Source organism: Cygnus atratus, chromosome 3 (genome assembly GCF_013377495.2).
Source record: "Cygnus atratus isolate AKBS03 ecotype Queensland, Australia chromosome 3, CAtr_DNAZoo_HiC_assembly, whole genome shotgun sequence".
Taxonomy (NCBI): Eukaryota; Metazoa; Chordata; class Aves; order Anseriformes; family Anatidae; genus Cygnus; species Cygnus atratus.
Genome location: NC_066364.1, coordinates 68,096,683 through 68,110,251, shown reverse-complemented (window position 1 = coordinate 68,110,251; position 13,569 = coordinate 68,096,683). Strand labels below are relative to the sequence as shown.

The 13,569-nt window shown below is 39.6% G+C and overlaps 1 protein-coding gene across 14 annotated transcripts in view; it reads left to right on the top strand.

Moving 5' to 3' along the window:
* Window positions 1-5,442, top strand: part of LOC118244146 (coiled-coil domain-containing protein 170-like) — a 61,029-nt gene extending 55,587 nt beyond the window's left edge. For 13 of the 14 annotated variants that reach the window (XM_035538944.2, XM_035538942.2, XM_050709527.1 and 10 more), the window contains 2 exons: window positions 820-1,056; window positions 4,317-5,436. In XM_035538944.2, the coding sequence (XP_035394837.1) occupies window positions 820-1,056; window positions 4,317-4,517 (438 nt within the window). In that variant the 3' untranslated portion in view covers window positions 4,518-5,436. Of the gene's footprint in view, window positions 1-819; window positions 1,057-4,316 lie in introns of all 14 variants that reach the window. The other variant, XM_035538940.2, reaches the window with a different exon arrangement.
* Window positions 5,443-13,569: the final 8,127 nt, after the last annotated feature.

Here is a 13,569-nt window from a genome sequence, read left to right as displayed (position 1 = left end):
ATTTACAATAAATACATCCATGGAGTACTGTTTGAATTTGTGTAGAAAAATATAAAATTACAATGTGTTGCATATTTAGAAATTCGTCTTGATATGTTAAATAGCATCTGTAAGCACCATGTAAATCTTCAGTTTAGTGTAAGAAAATTATTATACATGCATCCCTTTCTTTTCTGTCAGTATAATTGTAATCCTGTTTTCCCATACATTGCTCACAGCAAATCTCATCTGATAAGTATGTGGAGTGGAAGAATTTTTTTGTGTAAAACATGCAAGATGCTAAATTTTCATTATTCCTGTGTTTTATTACCTTGCAGCAGTAATAAATTACCTGCTTTAACTCAGGTGGAAACAAGTAATTTGCAGTTGCTGATAGGTTGCCACCACTGGAAGTGAGAAAGGTTTATTTTAAGCAACTTTGTGTCTTATGGCTCATGAACTGAAATAGATGACTTGCAACTGAAGGATTTTCACCAGCCAAAACATTTGGCAACTTTTTTTTTTTTTTTTTGTATTATTTTCCCAGTGGCTAGCAGGGATTGAACTCTCATTGTGGGCTCTTTTCTGTCCAGTTACCTCTTCTTGCAAACCCCATAAAGAATTAGCAGTCTTTGAAACAACAGTCTTTCTGGTAAATGAGTTGACACTGGCCAGTCTGCTTTGATAACTTTACAGTTCACACATACATGCGGTTTCCTCAAGAATTTGTAAGAAAATACATCAGAGTGCTTAGTCCTGATTAGCCATCATTATTATTTGTTCATATTAGATGAAAACGTGTGACAAATTTAATATTGCTTTATGAATTGGTTATTGCAGATCCAGACTTTGGAGCAGAACAGAACAATAGAAGAACTTAATAAGTCTCAAGGCAAATTGGAAAGAATGAAAGAAAAGGTTGAGAAACAACTAAATTCTGTCAAATCTGAACTTCATTTAAAGGAGCTTAAAGCTACTGAGGATAAAGAAAAAGCCAAAAATATGCTAGAAGCAGTTTCCAGTGAAATGAAGGTGCTTAAAACAACCCTTGCAGAATTAACAAGAAGAGAAAGACAGGTAGGTGTACAGGTATTGTACAGGTATTCAAGAAGTGCTAGTGTCATTTAGAATGAAAGAATGTGTTGTAGGTGGAACAGTTATCTGGCTGTGGTAAAACCTTGTGTAAATAAAGCAAGGAAATGTTATCTAGTGTGGCAGATGTGAAGAAGAGTCAAAACTCTTCTTCAGGTTATACATGCAGGAGAATGAAAAATAAATGCATTGTTTTCTTTGTGCATTGCAAAATATTCATTTTACATCACATTTTGGAGAAGAATAAAAATGCTTTAAAATCATAGTATCCTTTTAAAGTGTGTTTTTCCATGTCTCTTGGGTATAAAACCTGCTTACCTAGTAAATTCAAAGACTGTTGGGAAAGGAAAAAAAAAACAATTTTGAAGACAGCTATTTTAGATTGATTTGTGACATACAAGTTTTTCAAAGTGAGAAAAAATTTTTGTGGTTACTCATCCATAAGAAACCAACGTGTGTGTTAGGGTGGGAGGGTGCAGGAAATTTAAATGAGAGGCACACTAGTAAGTATGTTCCATTCTAATTTCAGAAAATTATGAAGTATGTATTTAATTGCCCCAGCATATCAAGTTTTATAACAACATTATAGATAGCATCATTGTTAAAAGCCTATGGGATACTTGATTAAAGTTAGGAATGTGCCATGTTAAGATTCAAATTCAAATCGCTTAGAACTTTGTCAGTCTTTCTAGCTAAAATTTTTACATTAGATGTTGGTCTCAGCAACAGTGCTAGATTATATTTAAGAATGCTATTTCCTAAGATGAGTCTAGAAAAATACTGATTTACTAACATAGGAAAAAAATGGGGATCTTTCTTTCTGGAAAGCTTTAGCCCTCTTTTGTTTTATAATGAACATTGGAAATTTGGCAGGAATATCTAATTTCTTCATATGTCTCATGGGGAAACTAAGCATCTTGCACATAGAAAATGGCTTGAATTATATTCAGAAAATTATACTATGGAGTCATACATTGAGTACTTGTTAAAACCACACATGTTGAATTTTTACTGAATGCTTTGTATATGCTGAATACTGAATGTGTTTAAAATGCCAAAGCTTTTCAAACACTTGAAGTATTCTTTGGCCAAATGTGAAGAACGTGGGAAAGGTGAGGTAAGTGGGCTACACAGTGCAGAATGCTCAAGCGCAGCAAAGTACTAGTCTCAAACTTTCAGGGTCAATGAAGCAAAAGCATCATCTTATAATTCACCAGTACCCACAATCACCAGGAATGTTTCAGATACTTACAGGTAGAACCACACTGCTGAATGGGGAGCAAAGCTGTTTGTAAAACCTGTGCCTGATACTTGTGCAGTACTGTTGAGCAGTAATGCCATTTTGCTAATATGAGAACTACCAGCAATATATGTAACATACTCACCTGCCTCCTAGCAGTTTTCTTAGCTAAAATCTCTCCTTGAGATAAACCTACTGTTGCTAAATCAGACAATTCATTCTAAACTCTATTACTAATTAACACTTGAGTTTGTTCTGGACTTCCCCGGAACCATTAAACAAGGAAAACACCTTCCTCACCCCCAATTTGGTATAGTTCTTCACCTGCTTTGGACTCAGTTGTTATTCCATCTCAAGGATGCTAAACAGGGCCAAACCTCTCTTTTGTTCTGTAAAAGGTAGTGAATGCAGAGCTAAATATTTCTTTCAGTGTGCATGCACATATTTAACATGAATATAAATGCAGTGTGTCTGAGTGTATGTTAAGAAAACTACTAGAAACCCAAATTGCTGTTATCTGATGGAATTGATGATGTGGCTAGGTTGACTGCTTCTGAATACATTTGGGTGATTTTTTTCAGGTGTCCTCTGCTTTTCAGGGATATAACCACATTTAATTTTATGTAACATTGTAGTTTTGCATGGATATCTTCTATGCTGTGAAAACTAAAAGTATGCAGAACTGAACTAATGCCAACTGGTTAAGACAATGGTCATTCTTGTGTTCACAAAGAATGGCACAGAATACACATGTGAAGTAAAAAAATAATATTGGATCAGAGTAAATTAGAATTAACTGACATTTAGGGTTTAACACAGTGTTTCATGTTGTTCTTTGTGTGTTAGACTTGTCTAAAGTCTGGCAGATGATACTAAGTTAAGAGGAGCTCTTGATTCCCTTGAGGATAGAGAGGCCTTTCAGAGACCTGGATAGACTGGAGGGCTGGACAATACCACCTGTATGAAGTTTAACATGAGCAAATATCGGACTGTGCACCTGGGATGGGGCAAACTCTAGTCTGTACGGACTGGGGAATGAGAGGCTGGAGAGCAGCCCCACAGAAAGGAATCTGGGGGTTCTGGTCAGCATCAAGTTGAACATAACCCAGCAGCGTGCCCTGGCAGCCAAAAGGATCAGCCATGTCCTGGGATGCACCAGGCACAGCGTGGCTGGCTGGCTGAGGGAAGTGACTGTACCACTCTGCTCCATGCTGTTGCGTCCTCACCTTGAGTGCCATGTGTTGTTTTGGGCACCATAATATGAGAAGGACATAAAGCTATCATAGGCCTCCATTGGAGGCTCTCTAAAGTTGGTGAAGGGTCTAGAGGGCAAGATGTGTGAGGAGTGGCTGAGGTTGTTGGGTTTGTTCAGCCCAGAGAAGAGGAGGCTGACGGGAGGCCTCATGGCGGCCTGTAGCTCCCTCACGAGGGGAGCGGAGGGGCAGGCGCTGAGCTCTGCTCTCTGGGGACAGCGACAGGACCCGAGGGAACAGCATGGAGCTGGGACAGGGGAGAGTAAGGTTGCGTGGTCCAAGAGAAACTGATGAGTAAAGAAGAGCTGTGGCAGGCAGAGATCAGGGACTTGAGGTCAGGGCCAGTGCCTTAGTACATGCTGTGGCGTGTGACTGCCAAAATTTTCAGTTGTCTCTGTTGTTTACTAGGTCAAGTACAACTCCTCTTCCCATCTTTTCTGTAGTTTTCACTGTTTAATCAGCAGAGAAGATATGCCTGTGATGGATATTAAAGAATATTGAAATTGTGAGTGTTCTTTGTTGAAGATTGTTAGCACCTCAGCTGTTTAATTTTTTTGTTTGAAGTATGCCTCAAAGGTCCATTTCCATCCTCTTCAGCTCTCTGTGTTGAGCAACAGCAGAAATTCCTGTATTTTGTCCTGCTAATACAAATGCTTGTGTTTGTATGTATGCATATATGTATATGTTTTTCCGGGCATTTCCTTTGCTTTGTAGTTAATATATTAGCAATTCCTTTCTGTTTGTTGTTGCAGCTGGCAGACTTCCGAGAGGTGGTCTCACGGATGCTGGGCCTCGATATTGCCAGCCTTGCTCTGCCTGACTACGAGATCATTACATGTCTTGAGGGGTTGATTCACTGTCATCAGCACCATTTTATTACCTGTGTCTGTCTCAAAGATGTGGCAAGGACACAAGATGAACATACAATTTCTTCATTGAAACACACATTTTGAGGAAACCTAAGTAAAATTTTCTTTTGTTCTTCCCTATCTGCTAGATACGCATAAAAAATAGATCCTTATTTCTGTTCCTTGGTCTACAGATACCTACTTGGACTAATTTTTAGTGTTTCAGTAGAGACTCTGAGCCTAATGGATAGTATATAGCCAACAACCTGGACACAACAAACATAAAATCTCTGGGCTGCATAATATTTCAGTCATGAAAATGGTAGGCAATATGTGAACAATGAACATTCCTCCAGTTTCAGTGCAGAGGCACTGAAGGCATGAGCCACCTGAGATCAGTTCACCATTTTGGCAAGTACTTATCTGCTTCAGTGATGTTTCTTGTGCTTTACCTCTGGATGACAGTGATGAAATGAATTGGGGATTGTCCAGCTTCTATTTCTCTTGCAAAATGGGACCCATCTGTGCATTTTTGTACATAAAACTTCAACTTAAGACTGGAAATCAGTTAGAGGGCTATCGGTTTTGGAATGAGGTATTTTTTTCTTCCATTGTTTTCTGTAGACTACTCTTGTGTCAAAACAAAAAATTATGCTTTTTCAGTGAAGACTCTCTCACAGGCTCCAGTCATGTGCCTGGCATAGATATATAGTAAAATTAGATGTAGTAAAATTGCACGTTGTTCTTGTCATGACGCCTTGAAAGTATTTCTTCTAGCTGCTGCGTTCTTTGGGCAATTAATCCATTGGCCAAATAAGCAGCAGTTCTTCTGGGTCAATAAGGTATTAGAAAATCCTCATCCACTACAGAAAATAGTTGAATTACTGAAGTATTGATTTTCAGAAAAACAATGGTGATATATCTAGAATTATCTTTTAATCATGAAAGCTGCCTAATGCCCTTTCTGATTGTTAAACTTCATGATTTTTAAAATATTTTGGAACAATAAATCTGTTTTAATAGCACACTCAAAATTGATTGTGTTTTTTTGTTTTCTCTTCCCATTATATATTTTATGTGTATCTGTAGAACAGTAAAGATGACTTAGCTATTTATGTATGACTATTGTGGACCTTCTACAGTATCGCAGCAAATGATAACCCACTCACTAAAACTGAGCACTATTTTAAGAAAAAAATAGACTTTTAGAAGAAAATACAGTAATTTTGGTATATGGCTATGGACTTAGAGCATTCCAGGTTGTTTTTATTATTGTATTTCTGCAAAATCATTTTGCAGTGACTTGGCTTAAAAAAAAAAAGGGAAACACACAATCTTTTGCAAAATCAGTGTTTTTAGGAGACACAATAAATCATATATTTTTATGCTCCTGTGGCTGCTTGAATTAAAATCAAATTTATTTCTTGTTTTTGGATGAGATATTGTTTCTTTCCAGTACAGTTTAATAAATGGTGTAATGGAAAGATCTAATATTAACTTACATAGACTTTAACTTAGGAAAGCACTACACTTTCAAAGTAAAATAACAAATTGAAATGTAAATATTTTTTAGGTGTGATATGTTGGTTGGGAATTTAGAGAGTGGAAAAGTGTGTAGGAATTTGATAATTTTTGGAAAAAAACAACCAAGTAGTTTCAGTGTGTGTGTCGCTGGTTCTTTAGGCATTTCTTTTCTGCTAGGGTTGTGTAAATAAGCAACAAAACCTGGTTTCTTCATATACATTAATAAATACTATACAAAGCATATTTTACTACATTGTACGAATTTAATAAACTGTGTTAAGAAATTAGTTTTAGTCAGCCCAGATAATAGTCATAACTTTAATAGACTCTGAGCATGCCAATCATAAATAAGTATTCATATTTGGCCATAATTTATGGTTAAGTCAGATGATTTCCTGCAAAGACACTTAAAGTCTGCTGCCATGCCATGTGTTCCTGTATCCTGTCCCCCCATGACCACAGCTGTGGCACCAGCTGTGATGTTCCAGCAAAACCACCAGCAAAGTTCGCTTAATTACTTCAGAGGAGGCAGATTTTGACACTGGGGAAAAAAAAAAAAAAAAAAGCTTGCTTACTATTTTGTGTGTTACGCCAGCAGAAAGTAGAATAAGGGCTTTTTAATGCCTTTTTTTTTTTTTTTTCCTCCAAATAATAGCTGAACCAACTCCAATGAAGGCAATAAATCAGATTGGTAGTTAAAAAAAAGGCAAAACTCAACAAACGTTGCCATTGCAGATAGTGAAGTGAAACAATTTACATGCCATAAATATTTTACTAATAAAATCACAGTGCAGGTAGAAACGAGTGAATATGATTTATATTTAAATATTTTATAAGTATTAAAATGTATGCAACTAAACTTTTGCTTATATAATGTATTGTCAGTAATCTGTTCTTCAAAATTTATATTGAGGAATTAAAGCAGTAGAGTCATGATTCCTCAAAGAAATAAGTGCGAGAGCACTTAAATGTGTTGCTGAATTAGCATTAGGAAGACTAAAGATAGATTATATTAAATTACTTTAACTTATGTTGCTCTAGAGTTTATTATTCCTGTATAAAGCTGTTTGTTTGCTTCTTCCACCTTTTAGTGATGTGAATGATGTGTGCATTATTCACGTTCTCCTGGGGTTGTTCAGTTACTGAGTCCATTATGATGGTGCAGGGGAGGGTGACTAGAGATGACTCTAAATCGTAATAGATTTTCAATTAAAAAGCAAAAACAAAAACAGGTGGGGAATCAGGGACCTTGCTAGAGAAAAAGACTCCTGGACTCAGTGTCCTCTTGGACTCATACGAAATAGAAGTCTTTTTTAAAACTATAGGTTTCTATTGAATTAAAAAAAAAGAGGAAAGGAACAAAGTGAATTGAAATTCACTGTGAATTTAGAGAAGGATCTCTGATATTATTGAATCACAGAAAACCAAGTAACAATTTAAAATTAGTTAATTGTGTGGAACATACGAAAATTGGGTGTTTGCCAGAATAGAAATTGGAAGGAATGGTCAAACATAATCATTTTCAAATGGAGGATTTCAGATGACTTTGTTCTTCTGTCAAAATAAGCAAGAATACTGTATGGCAGCGTTTCCTTGTCTGGAAGAAAAGAAGGATGAGTTATAAAACTGTATCCATAATTATTCAGGAATAACTGAGTCAGAAATAAAGACCTACAAAAAACAACTAAAAAATTGTTTTTTGCCTGAACAAAAAACAAAACAAAAAAAACAAAATTGTTTTCGCCTGAACAAAAAAAAAAATGCTTTTCTGATAAGTTTGAAATCAGCTAATGAGCCAAGAAACAAAGAGGAGCACTTCTTTTGAAATGGCAATAAATAAAACTGTTGATGTGTTTTTTCTTATGCTTTTGATTACTCTGTAATTACTTACACTTTTGGTAAGTAGGAGAAATAAGGAAAAGAAAGTTGCAGTGTGAGCAAATGGAGACCAAGCCGCTCTCTTCCACGCGGCCCAGTTTAGAGAAACCAATTGTCAGAGGACTTTGGTACTTCTGGGGGTGGGACTAGAGAGCGTGGAGTCTAACCGCTAAGCGTGCAGGCAGGGACCAGAATGGGATTAGGTCCATAGATATGTGCAAGCAGGGAGGTGTTTTTATTAAGCGACGAGGCGTGAATTAATTCCAGAAGCTAAGCTCTGTTTCCCCTTTGGAAATGATGGAGCTGCCTGCATGGATGAGTGCATGTCCCCAGCTGCTGTGGGCTCACCCTGCGGACAGCCTGGTCCTGGCCGGGGGTCTGTCTGGGTGCGACATTTGCCTCGCCCCGGCTCCCAGCTCCCTCTTCAACCACAGCCCTGCGCAGCGGGGAGGCTGCACTGCGCCTCCGACCGCAAAACAAACATGCGGTGGCATCTGTTGGATGCTGGGAGACTTGTCTGGTGTTCATATGGAGGCAGCGACATGCCAGCAGAGCTGACTCAGCCCTTTCCCCTCCTGGCCATGTTTCTTTGCTGAGGAAGAGAGTGACTGCAGCGGCTCTTGGGGCTGGGGCAGAGGGAAGCCTTGCAAACAGGACTGCAAATCTGGGCAGGTCCAAAAGATGCTTCTGGTCCCGACAGTGTCTGCAGCCCTCGGACTGTTGCCGGGCTGCTCTTGGACTCAGGCTGGCACAGTGAATGAGAAAGAAGCACTGATACAAATATTTCAACGTATTTTCTATGTGTATCCCTCATACTGCAGTGACAGTATAAAAGTGTGCAACTTAAAAGCAGCAGTATAGATTGACATGGGCAGCTGCTCCGGCTGAATCCTGCCTTTACGGGTGTCTGAGGTCTCACAGTTATCCTGACAGGTGCCTCAAAGGACGATCAGAAATTCAGTACCAACAGACCTTTCTTTGGAGTAATTCACTGTTGTTTTGTTGTTTGCTTGCTTGCTTTTTTGTTTGCTTGCTTATTTATTTGTCTTTTGTTCTCGGCCTCTGTCCTCAATTAAATTCGCTTTTCTTTCTCACCCTGCTCTGTCACAGATCGATAATCTGCAGCGAAATGCCTGTGGCCAGCCCTGTTCTTCATCCAGCTGGCTTCCAGCATCAGTCTGGTTGCGCAGGGCTGCTTGAGCAATCCCTTCACCCTTGCTCTGCTGTTCAGTTCCTTGCTCTGCCACTTTCTGTCCCTCAGCAGACAGCAGTGCTTCGTACTCCCTTTAGGTGGCTTTCTGGAGCTGCTGGGGTGTAAGTCTGCTTTTGAGTGGGGAGCCAAAGGGGCAGAAAGGTTTTGGTCAACTTAAAGAGATCCTGGGAACTTGCAAGGTTATGTCAGGCGTGTGTCCACAAGGGGACAGGCATGGACTGCTGCTCCATAGTAGGGAGGAGGAGCTGCAGAAAGGAGAGATACAATGATAAAATGATGGCAGCAAGACAATCTGGTGGAGATGCTTGGGAAGGAGACTGCAATCTTTTTTATTACAGAAGTAGCGTGGCCATCAGCGTTGGTGAAGGAACCCTACAGGTTGAGACTTAAAAGTCCCTTAAAGCTTACCTTGGAGATTGGCCCAAACCAGGCTGCGCAGAAAAGTGCTAGATTAGTCCTGAGGTTATCGCAGTCTCACCAATGCATCACCTTTTTGATAGTGTTTGGTGTTGTATGTTTTTAGAATAATACTTACATGGTGTCACCGTTGTGTGACACCATTAGATAGGCCTGGCTGCCTTGGAGAAGATGAATTGAGAACAGTTGAACAGGGGATAGACAATGGTGTTGGGGAGTGTCCAGCAGGAGTGAAGAGAAGTAGTGAGGTTGATGCAAACCTCCAGGCAGCTATATCTAGGTTGTGGAAGCAAGAGGGGACAGAGGAAGGGGATTTGAGATGCATCTCAGTCAAGGAGCTGAAATAGATTGACTTCAAGTAGCTAAAAATATACTTGAAGATGAATTCCCTTTTTGCTGTGAGAAACTATTCATCACAGCAGTTCAAGCTAGCAGGCTGTGGAGAGCACAGGAATAAAAAAAGAAAAAATATTTGAAAAAGCAACTAGTAAACAGAGATGGATTTAGAGCAATGACCCAAGCAGAAATTGAAGTCATGGGTTCAGAGTTGCCTGGTGATAAATCCTCATTGTAAGGCTTTATAAACTTCTCCTGACTTGTGGATGGGCTTTGGGATAGAAACACAAGGAGCTAGCTGCCCTGGGAAACCTGTCCTTGATGCAGAGAGAAAAAGGGAAGCTGGAGCAGGAGGAAGGGCTGGCAACCTGCCTGAGGACTGCAGCCCAAATGGAGTTTGAGTCAAGGCAGGTAAGCATCCTGTCAGTCTTGTGAAGCTGTAGGAGTGACAAGGGCAGCACTGCTGCTTAGAGCTGTCCCTTTCATGCATAAAATGCCTGGCCTGCAAGGACAGAGATCCCATATTCCTCCAGCTGGGATGACCAGTTTTCGTTTTACTTTTATTATTATTATTATTATTATTATTAATTATTATTATTATTATTTTATTCTTAAGCAGTGTGCTTTCAAATGCTGAGAATATATTGCTTTATAATGTTTTTATGGCCTCTAAATCAGAGACTGTATTCCTCCAGAAATGTACCCTCTGTGATTTTCCTAAGAAGCTCCTGACTGGTTTGAAGGTTCAGTTTACATCCTTGTCTATAGCAACGTTATCATTGCCTGCAACACAATTTGGTGCTCCCGTTTACAAAACTTTGCTTTTATTTACAGTATGAGCAAAGTCTCTGATGCTAGCTGACAATATTTACTCATTTGAAAAGTCAAGCCGAAATGGCTGTCATTCCTCAGAACAAGACAAATGGAAAAAAAAAAAACACACCATGATTTTGCTTATATCTATAAATAAAAATCTGTCAGTTTGGGGCAGTTCAGAGCAGAGTAAAAACTGACCTTTATAATGAGCATTCCTCGCTGATGAAGAGCAGGAGGAAGCAAAGTTGCACAGTCTGGAAAACACCACATGACAGAGTGTTTCCTTGTGCAAGGACTCTTGCTTTGTGTGCATCACTGCGGTTGCTACCAGAGCCTCTGAGCAGCATGGTGTGCCAGCGGGATCAGGGCTAGCAAGTGCCCTTTGCTTCCTCACCCACTGCTCACTGTGTCCGTCTCAAGTCCATTCTGCTTGCACGAACATCAGTGGTCCCATTGTTTCTCTCCATGGACAGACTTGCTGTGCAGTCTTCTGGATGATCTTCCAGTGGATTTACACATTCTTCATAGTGGAAGGGCTTTAATATCTGGCATTTGGAGGTGCAGAGCACCCAGAATGGCTGTTGAAGATCAATAGGAGTTATGAGGGGGAATGTTTTCTGAAACTCAGGCTCTACCTTCACGGACACAAACTGAGCTTGAAAAGTGTATATAGCCCAAACTAAAGCAATAAAATAATCTGCTTCTTGCCTTGGGCAGACTTCACTGTTACTGTCAAAATAAATTAAAAAACCAGTGGTTTGAAAATGGTCTCCATGCAAAGATGAAAAATTTAACTTTCTTAGATACAGGAATTCCTAGGATGGAAATAATTCTCTTTCTCTCACCCAGTGCTTTTCAGCTTCTTGCTTACTATGACACTTGTTCTTTTGTTTTGGAAAAGTGGGGAATCAATGGGGAATGCCTCCCATGTCTCACTGCCAGAGGTCTTGGTCTGCCACCCGTGAGCTCTCAGAAGCCAGCTAGGTGCCGTTTCACCCTGTGGTGGCAGGACTCTGGGTTTGACACCCCCTGCAAGGCTGCTGGCACCTGCCTGCCCTCAGCTGCTTGGCCCATGTGTAGGATACATTTTGTTATGAACTTTGGCCCTTATTTCTGTCACAGTTAAATTTCAAAAGTCCATTTGTAAGCCACTACTTTTGTCCGAGAAAAATATGTGTTTCTTATAACATGAGCATGTTCCTTTCTGTTTGATGGTACAAGGCTCTGGTTCTGGAAAGGTTAAGTACTGAAGTTTGTATTCTCTGTTTAATAGGAAGGTAATTACAGTTGCCCAACCACGTTGATAAAGTTCTTTAACAGTTTTGTAGATGAAATATTGGAGTATTATAAAATTATATTTGGTTACCGATAGGACTCCCTATAATTTGTTGATTTCTTTTTTCTTTAGAAAAAATCTGTGGAAATTTCCTTCTGTTATTTGCTTCTAGTTTTGCTTTTAGCTTACAATAAACAGTAATGACATTTATTTCTAAGCTAGGCTGGAGAACCTGCTGGAAGAATGACCGAAAATGGAAACTGTTGTACTGTACTCCCTTGGTCAGCACCTATCCTGTGGACCACAAGTTCAGGTCGAGTACCAAGTCCTTTGCCCATGTATAAATGGGATTAGCATTGTAAGGAAAAGTGTCAGAACACAAAAATATTATGAACAGAAAATGCATGCTATGCTATCCACCAGATAATTGTAATATTGACCATGATAACAAAGTGAAAACGCTGACTTATTTCTAATAAACACATTGCTTAGTAAATGTTTTAATACTAAGTTGCTAATAACTACAAATATAATTAGACTATGTTAAATTGCAGTAGAATAAATAATTGTAATTTACATAAATGTATTAATAATAAGACTGTTCTCTGACGTAGTACTTTCTGCGACAGGATCTCAAAGTGCTTGGCAAGGGGTGCTGGCCCATTGCTTCTGTCCTTACAGATGGAGAAACTGCAGCAACATGAAGAGACCTGCAGAAAACCACATCAAGGTGCAAGGTGATTGCTGCCTCCTCTGAGTGCTGCCCTGGTGCTGAGCTGTGCATCCGTGCTGCATCTAGTAGGCATGATACTCCCTTGCTTTTTCTGGGCTCCTTGTTCAGCCATATTCCCTGATGTGAAACTGTTACAGAGCACAAATCTTCCCACAATATAACAAAATCACAGATTTAAGAACTGGTACCCAACCTTGGGAGGGAATGGGAAGAAATCCCAGGATGTAAGACATAAGGATGTAGGGAGCTGGGCAGAGACAGTAGGGTTGTGTCTTGCACCTGGGATGTGGCTGTGCTGCTCCCCAGGGAGAGCTGCCACAGGGCATGTGTGGCTTGCGGGACGTCCTTGCTGGTGAAACCTGCTTGTCACAGGCAGCAGGAGGTGAGGAATATGTGGTTAGAAGCAGTCAAAATACCAAAATCCCAGTTCTCCCAATTACCTCTGGATATGTTTGGTTTTTGTCTCTCCTGGAAGCGTAAGGCAGTTTTCCAGCTAGGACTGTTGGTTTTCACACTTCCGAATGGAAAACAACTGTAATTTTTTATATATGTGAGCTCTGAAAATGATGCAAAAGGCCCAACATGTTCAATTGAAAGAAGACTTTACATTTTCACCCTAAACTATATCTATTAAAAACCAACCAACCAAACAAAAAAACAAATAATGTTGTAAAATGTGGAAGAATCCACAATGAGGAGGTAAGTGAAGACTGTTCTTCTGACAAGCCCTGTGGGATGGGCGAGAACAGTTGGTGCTGATGGTTTAGATGTGTACAATGGAAAAGGAATTCCAAATGGGGAATGGGACCAGACTGCAAAAAGATGAAGTGATGCTGGTGTGGAAAACCACCCGAAATACAGAAGTCTCTGCATGGATGTGATGTAGTGGAGTAGGATATGACAGGACTATCTGTGGGAAAGATGTGTGCATGCATGAATAGAACCTAAGTTTTTTTTTTTTTTT